This window comes from Oncorhynchus mykiss, chromosome 5, assembly GCF_057628025.1.
Source record: "Oncorhynchus mykiss isolate SJ-2025 chromosome 5, ASM5762802v1, whole genome shotgun sequence".
Classification (NCBI taxonomy): domain Eukaryota; kingdom Metazoa; phylum Chordata; class Actinopteri; order Salmoniformes; family Salmonidae; genus Oncorhynchus; species Oncorhynchus mykiss.
Genome location: NC_143026.1, coordinates 60,053,951 through 60,062,248, shown reverse-complemented (window position 1 = coordinate 60,062,248; position 8,298 = coordinate 60,053,951). Strand labels below are relative to the sequence as shown.

The 8,298-nt window shown below is 39.1% G+C and overlaps 1 protein-coding gene across 11 annotated transcripts; it reads right to left on the bottom strand.

Moving 5' to 3' along the window:
- Nucleotides 1-399: 399 nt before the first annotated feature.
- Nucleotides 400-7,583, bottom strand: LOC110524147 (interleukin-6 receptor subunit beta). Of its 11 annotated transcripts, XM_036977960.2 has the most exons (16): nt 6,983-7,583; nt 5,895-6,018; nt 5,321-5,493; nt 5,081-5,158; nt 4,830-4,882; nt 4,699-4,726; nt 4,400-4,522; nt 4,054-4,133; nt 3,696-3,921; nt 3,413-3,574; nt 3,160-3,258; nt 2,881-3,051; nt 2,612-2,770; nt 2,294-2,363; nt 2,060-2,135; nt 400-1,453 (listed from the first exon to the last, which is right to left on the bottom strand). In XM_036977960.2, the coding sequence occupies exons 1-16, from the start codon at nt 7,044-7,046 to the stop codon at nt 1,136-1,138; spliced, it is 2,004 nt and encodes a 667-aa protein (XP_036833855.2). In that variant the 5' UTR covers nt 7,047-7,583; the 3' UTR covers nt 400-1,135. The 11 variants fall into 11 exon arrangements, with proteins under 11 accessions (XP_036833855.2, XP_090091493.1, XP_090091492.1 ...); XM_090235366.1 differs by lacking the exons at nt 400-1,453; nt 2,060-2,135; nt 2,294-2,363 and having other exon boundaries at nt 2,366-2,770; nt 4,699-4,723; nt 6,983-7,554; XM_090235369.1 differs by lacking the exons at nt 400-1,453; nt 2,060-2,135; nt 2,294-2,363 and having other exon boundaries at nt 2,366-2,770; nt 5,895-5,993; nt 6,983-7,222.
- Nucleotides 7,584-8,298: the final 715 nt, after the last annotated feature.

Here is an 8,298-nt window from a genome sequence, read left to right as displayed (position 1 = left end):
AACCCAGGGTCTCTGGTGGCACAGCTAACGCTGCGATGCAGTGCCCTAGGCCACTGCGCCACCCGGGAGGCCCCCCTTCTGTATTTTACACCTCCAGCAGAGGAAATACATTTCTGAGTGCATGTTATTCAGTTTCACTGGCATATAGTACGATCTATGGATGGTCTTAAACTGCAGTAATTTATGTCTGAGATTATATGAACATAATCAATAACGTTACATTGCTATACTGATTCTAATAAAAACTCACATTGCGCTGTCAAGAAACGTTTGGCCGCTAGTTTCATCATTTAATTCAGGTCTAGTGTGAGTGAGGCAAAAATAATACCTACAGTTAGTGAGCTAGCTAGCTAATGTTAGCCAAACAGCCTACCCGACCACATGACCGCAATTTTAGAATGTGGGGGGTCATCAAATGCTTTATTATTTAAATATGGGAAAAATCTGTCTACAGACAGAAACAACATAACACAATTTGACGTCACATGGGGCAGAGCATTAGAAAGCACTAAAGCCGAAACGTCTGATGCAGTGAAAATAATGAAAAACATTGAATAATGAAGTACAGTAAGCTTTATGCGACATCTTTTTGAGTGCTAACCCATTACACCTCTTTGTTTGTGTGGGAACATGTGGGTCTGGGCAAGTGTGATGCCACTAATGTTTGTGGAAATGTATGTAAATGAAGTTGTCTGTTTTTGCTTATTGTCAAGAAAATAAGTTGAATCAAATATTTTAAAGAAATACATCAATGCAAACTTTTTCAGTATTATTTATATCTACAGTGTTTAAACATATTTTAATGTCCACAATAATATAATAATTATCTGTTAATGAACTAGCCTGAATATTTGAACAGACAAAGTGCCAAATGGCCCAGCCAGGCCACTGTCACCACTCTCTGGCAGTGTTGCCTAACACTTTACTTAAAGGATGCAGATACGCTTTATAACTTGTTAGAAACAAGAATAAGCCTTTATAATGCATTATTATAAGGCTTATAACATGTCCATTCTCTCAACTGACTCAAGATGGCTGTTATTTAGTCAGGACCAATAGAAAGTGACAATACACCATAATAAGGGGGTCATATATTATAGTTACAGGCTTCGAGCGAGTGCTACAGCAGTGATGTCTAAAGTGGGATCCCGACATCCTCGGTGGAGTATGCTTTCATATCAAAGACCAGACCGTTCCTGTACATCAACATGGTGACCAAACAGTCAATCTCTCCTTGGCTTGAATCAGGGGTTTCTAGACGTAGCACCTGGGCCTTATAATCAGGGCTCAGCAGGTCACTGACTGGGGTGCTGGAGTCTCCCAGGCACTTCTCGTCCGTGTCTTCACACTCGTATGTCTCAGACACCTCCAGGACAGTGGCTTCCTCAGGGTTGGGGTCTTGGCTGCAGTTGTCATATAGCTGCAGCTCATGCACCTCCTCCTCATGCATACTCTGTTGAGACAAAGGGATACCCATTCAGGATCAAATCATGCCAATGTCTCAGTGATGTCAGCATCAACACATGACTTGGACAAATGTTCAAGTTAAGCACACACAAAGTCGTGCACCAGATATTTATGCTTTGCACCTATAAAGCATCAGTTTCACATGTTTTGTAAAAAGTTACGTTGATAAACCAGCTATTTAATAAGTTTGGGGTGCGTTATTGTTTGTGGAATGTATGGAAGGTCTGTGGCTTCTGAGTGTCAAGGGAAGATTCTTCTCACCATGTTTGTGCTTTCCTTGCTCAGCAGGTGCTTTCCTCCCACCAGTGTATTCATATAGACCTGAGCACCTCTGTAGACACAATAACTAACCCTACCTTTTATGATGGCAGCCTGACAGGGCTCAATCATGGCTATGGTACTTTATAATTTGTGATTTAGTGTAAAAGATCAAAGCATGTCACATGATGTCTACTTTCAATTCTGTTTCAGTTCAATCATGTTGCTGCGTGCATTCTGACTTACAAAGCAGGACATTTAGGGAAAATGCAGAGTTCTGCACAGTAAAGTCTGAACACAATCCTAAATATGTCAATTGTTAAAAGGATCTTACCTGATTCCTTGCTCGGTAATTCACCGACTCTACGACCACAGGACGTGGTATTGGTGGGAAGATATTTTTTTTATATCTTAGAATTAGAACAAAAGTTATAGATGCTGTTTAGAATGATGTGTGAAATGTTTTTGAAGTCCTTGAAAAATGAACAATATTCATCCCTGAAAGACTAGGCTTTCTTGCTAATCCTGAAGATCGGATGTTATTAAAAAGTATATATTTTCAGCTTACCTCTGGATGATGAACAAGCATACTGTTATTAATATTGCAATTGAAACAATTATGCCAGCTATGATCCAACCTTATTGGAAAAGATAAAGGAGATAATTATTTAATTTGATGTTGTTGAGTTCGATAAGCATCTTGAGTCTGTAGGGTGAAACAGTGCAGGCAACATCCACATATCACTCATTTGAAAATTGAAAATCACAAGTGATCAAGTCAATTATACCATGAATGTGGACTCTCGTAATTTCAAAATTGTTTAACATTTTTGCTGATTCTCTGGTCTAGTCTGTGCCATAACAATAATACATTCCTAATTCCTACCAATAACGGACTGGGGTAGAGGCTTTGTCATGATTTGGATAGTTGTCGTTGGTCCTGAACCTGCAGCTGTTGCTCCAGCGAGATGGATGTTGTAGATGGACCCAGGTGTCAGGTTTTGAACAAGATACTCTGTTTTTGATGCAAAGCTCTTGAGACACTCTGATAAGAGACAAATATGTGTATTCATCTATATACATTAATTACACAATTACATAAATGACACGTTTATCACGGGGCATTGACTCATTAAGTTTGGAGGAGGACTTTACCAGATTCAATTTGTGACTCATTTTTTTGGCTTCTCCTTGTGTAGCAGACTTCATAGTGTGTAAGGAAACCTCGCTGGTCTGGCACAGGAATAGGTTTCCAATGCAGCATTGCAGAATTGGTTGTAACATTAAGAATAGGAGCAGTGAAATGATCAGGTGCCTTACTGGGTGCTGAAAACAAGACATCCGTGTTAGATGATGTATACATTGTTATGTAGGAAAGAACTGCATACAAGCATTGCTGTGACAGTCAGATTTTTTAAAATGAGCTTAGCTTACCACCCTCCTTTTTATACATGAGACACGTCTCTGTTGATTGTGGCTTTCCATCAGTTTGTTTGTGAACGAGGTAATAGTACCGTACATAGTCGTCCATCTCTGGAACAAAACCAGACGTGTTTATTATCTCAGTTTGCGAGACATACCACCTGTATATCTTGATATATCACACTTTGGTAAAGCACAGTAAAACGAATAGAGACATTTCCTATTCTTCCCCACAAAATGTTTTGGGGTGAAATCCCCCCCTTACTTTCTCTGACGTGTTTTAGTTTTTTCTTCACGGTTCCATTTAGTTTTGATCTATTCACTTTTTCTGGTCGCGTTTCTCCGTCTGTTGACTTGTACCACTCCAGGCAGGATTTCATAAAGCCATGCGCATACTTGAGTGGGATGAGTCTGTCATTAGGCCAAGCTAATTGGAAATTAAATGACAACATTTTGATTTCAGGAATGAACATCATTGTGTAGAGGTAAATTAATCATAAGCGCAGACACACACACACACACACACACACACACACACACATACTTACACTTGCAGGGAAATGTAAGATGTTTTGCTGGGACAAGGATATGTGTCGGGGATGACTTTCCCACTTTATTAAAGGCAATAATGTCACCACTGACAGCAGAGTAAGTCACATAAACACTGAACTCAGTGGAAGTGACAATGGTGAAGTTCTTTCGCTTTAGTAGGCATGGCCAAATATGGAGAGACAGGTTGTAATTCACCTGCATAGAGACTGGATAAGGTGGTGTCTGGAAGACACAGGGGTACACAAATAGATGTAAGTGATGCAACTCTTTGAAACACAATTTGAGCCTAATTGTAACCAGCAGAGTCTAGAATGTTACTTCATTTTCAATGTTTTGTAGCACTTTGTAACTTACACCCCAAGTCAGCTTGAGTAGTCGAGTACCATTGTTAAAATCCTCTACTGTCCAGTTAACTTCTGGGGGATTTGAGATTTCTGCAGCAAAATGACAGTTATAACCAGAAATGGTACATCCTCTGCAATTCTAGAAGGGCAAAGCCAGGAACATGTCTTCATCTCAGGACATAGAGTCAATAAAAAATTCTGACAATACAGAAGATTGAAATTCAATTCATGAATTTAAAAACTTGCCACTGTTTCCAATCATCATGTGAACAGAATTGACTGATTTTGAATAGAATTGCCATCAACCCTGGTGAGTTTCACTGTAGGCACAGACTATTTAAATATTCATTGCTCACCAGTGGGAACGTCCAGGATTGGAGTCCAGTCGCTCCACAGGGGATGTTTGACATGCTTGGACATTTGTCTGACCTGTAGTTGGTACACAGATTCGTTCTGGAAATTCTCCAGAGTGACCATGGCTGTACAGACAAACACAGGTTTACTGCAAGTCTCACTCAAGTAGTGATAGCTTTGCACTTTTCAAATACTCAATTTTATTGAGACCCACACTGCAGTAAAATACTGAAATAAACATTACAATAATGTGGCTGCTTATATTTCAAAAGATCTTAAAATGAAACTGAAAGGAGCTCACCTTGTTTGACTTCTTTCTTAAGTGTCTTCTAGACCAACAGAGACAAGGTCAAATTAATTGAGGCAAAAATACTAAACTCATCAGAAAATAATGAATGAGAGCATTGTTGCAAGGAAAAGAAGAGGTCTCACCCATGTCCCTGAGGTTTCCTCTAGTCTTCTGAACTTGACCTCTATGACAGCATCTTCAGGCACGTGCACATATGAGAAATTGCTTTTTCATATTGGTTGTGTTTACAAACCCCCCCCCAAAATTCAACGTAAGTCTCGTTACTTGTAACACAAAACAAGCTAATCTCTCATAACCTCTTGAATCTTGGAAGAAAACTGTTGAGCACCTGCCCTCCCAAAGGACTGTGCAAGGCCCTGAGCACCTTAACTACCTTTCTTCTTATCCCAGCTGAGGGTAAGATTTCTCGAGGATCTTGCCATAGACATACGTTGGGGAGCTTCATACTTAACTGTAGGGAGAAAGCAAATCACGTTACACACAAAAAACAAAGATTACAATAGGAATCTTGGGATTCAAATTGTACTGTGGTCAGTTGTGTAAAGTACTTAGTGGATTCTTAGCCTGCATTTTACACCGAATAACAGTTCAAAAATACAAAAAAATGATTTACCTCTTTCAGAAAGTGTAACAGTGGTATTGAGTGACTGGCAGCTCCCGTTGCCCATGTAAGCGACCACCCATATATCCACCAACACTTTGTTGAGCACTGTATTGTCTTGCACACAGATATAGCTCTTCCTACTACTGCCCAACGATGTTCTACTTGCAGCGGAATTGGAGCGGCTGAAAACATTAAGGATGAGAGCAACATTTGGTTCGCACACTGAACAGATATTTGCATGATCAATGTTTTATTACCTGGGGATCTACTAAGGTTGATAGTTAATTCTCAAGCACAAGGCAATACTGTCTTCCTACTGTCAAACCCTCCGTCTTGATTTATCTGCCGGTGACCGTAGCGTGCACACGCTCACACATCACAACACTATTTTCTTTTTGTCTGCTATAATAAAATTGTTACAATGTATATACAGGTAGCTCTTAAATGAGGAGTTCTTCATTTGCTCATGCATTGTTTAGCCACTACACACCCAGCACCTGCCGGTTTTCCGGTGTCATAATACAACTTCTCTGTCTGTGTAACTCATGGAAGGTTCCCAAGCATGCATAGCTAGTTCACTTACCTGTAAAAAAGCTCATAAGTTGCATTCTTCATAGATTCAGATGTCTCCCATTCACATGTATAGATGGTGGCACTTTCAGTTTTCTTGTAGCACAGAGGACTAGAAGGACATTTAATAGTTGCCCCTTTTATAAAGGAAATTTAAAGTGTTTAAATGTAAAAAACAATATTGAAAAAATTCAGTGAGTTGCTGTCCTGTTCATTAGTATGTATACATGGGGTCTGACATTATTGACACCTTTGTTAAAGATGAGCAATAATGTCTGTGTAAAATAAATTCTGAAAATACTGAGGTATATTTTTGTATGCAAAACATTTGGGAAATTTTATTATTTCATACTAATACAATTGTTCAGAGAAATACATTTTGTTTAACAAGTAATTATTGTTAAAAAAACAAAACAATTGACACCCCTAATAGATTGTTATAATAAAGTAGTCAATTTTAGTATTTGGTACCATATTCCTAGCACGCAATGACTAAATCAAGCTTGTGACAAACTGGTTGGCTGCATGTATAGTTTGTTTTGGTTGTGTTTCAGATTATTTTGTGCCCAATAGAAATGAATGGTAAATAATGTATTGTGTCATTTTGGAGTATAATCATTTCAGACCCCACTGTACAACTTCTTTGCTTTCACCAGAGAGGGTCAAGTTAATTTATTAGATATTATGAATAGAATATATTCTATAAATTATTATATTAGATGTTACTTTGCAAAATTATCCCCAAATTACAAATGGGTATTACAAAAGTTTGATTGAATTGATTGATTGACTACTAATTGTAACTATCAGTGTGCAATAAATAATATGCATATCTTTCATCTGTATTTCTGCACAGTTCATTTACAGTAGCAGCCCTGTCACAAACTCTTGTTTGTTAAAACCATGCTGCCCTGATAAGCTAACCATAATCTTCAGCCTCATGTCAAACTTCAATCACAGTAAATGCTTCTTATTTGTCTTTTATGGTTTTGGTAGTATGATAATTGTATCACTACGGAGATAAGCTGAACAGAATTGACGCTGGGCCAAGAGCCACTTGAAAGCCCCTGAGACTAACTGAGTAGAGAAAAAGATTCATACCTTGAGCTATTACCATAGCAAGAAGCAGAAATCCTTGCAAGAACCAGTGTTCCTTTGTCTCCATCACCTCGACAACCCCTTGACGGAGTTAGTGTGTAAAGTCTCCAAACAGGTGACAATCCAGGGTTGATCAGCCTGCGTTTGACCAAAGAGACTTGGGTTTGCTAGACTGTTAACACAGTTCCATGCAGCCGTCGACAGCTCCTCAAATCTGTTTCAGTTACGCTTCTCGTAAATGACACTGTTGGGGGCGAAAAATGTCTGCATGCTCTTGTTCTTTCTCAGATAAAAGGGCAGAACATGTTGTCTCTACACCACAAACCACAATGTTGGGGAGGGAAGCGTGCTGACTGTTGGCAGGTTAAAAAAGAAACCTTGACTTAATGTTTCAGAGAGGATGTTGGCCACTGCAATCTTCTGCAGTGACACAAAATTACCTACTTTACCTTTCCTACGTTCAGAAGCATAATCTATTTTCACATCACTCTCAAGCTAACCCCTGCCATGCAGCTTAGGCTTTGATGGACTCTTTCATATTAAAAGCATCACTCATCACTGAGGTTTAGAAAACTGGCTTTGCAATGGTTTGCTCGGCCAATCTGAATGAAGACACTTTGGTAGGACTTTTCAGGCAATCAGCTGAAGGCGTGGGCAATTCTGAGAAATTTCTCATCTCTTACATCCTCAAATTGGATTTCCATTTTCTGTGAAATGACAACATTTCTTTAACATTGCTTAGTCACTTTATACCTCTCTTTGTACCTATTCCACATTAAAGGTGCATCCCGTTAGATTTCTATGTGCAAATTCCACTGCGCACACCACGTCATTTCAACGTGGATAACTGGGTAATGTTTGGTTGAGACGTTGATCAATGACATTACAACCTACAGTATGTTCAACCACTCAAAGAGATGTGTTATCTCTATACTTTCAACAATGTCCACTGAACAAAAATAAAATGGAACATGTAAAGTGTTGGTCCCATGAGCTGAAATAAAAGTTCCCAGAAATGTTCCATACGCACAAAAAGCTTCTTTCTCTCAAATTTTGGAAACAAATTTGTTAACATTCCTGTTAATGAGCATTTCTCTTTGGTCAAGATAATCCATCCACCTGACAGGTGTGGCATATCAAGAAGCTGATTAAACAGCAGGATCATTACACAGGTGCACCTTCTGCTGGGGACAATAAAAGGCCACTCTAAAATGTGCAGTTTTATCCCTCAAGTTTTGCGGGAGCATGCAATTGGCATGCTGACTGTAGGAATGTCCACTTGAGCTGTTGCCAGAGAATGTAATGTTAATTTCTCTACC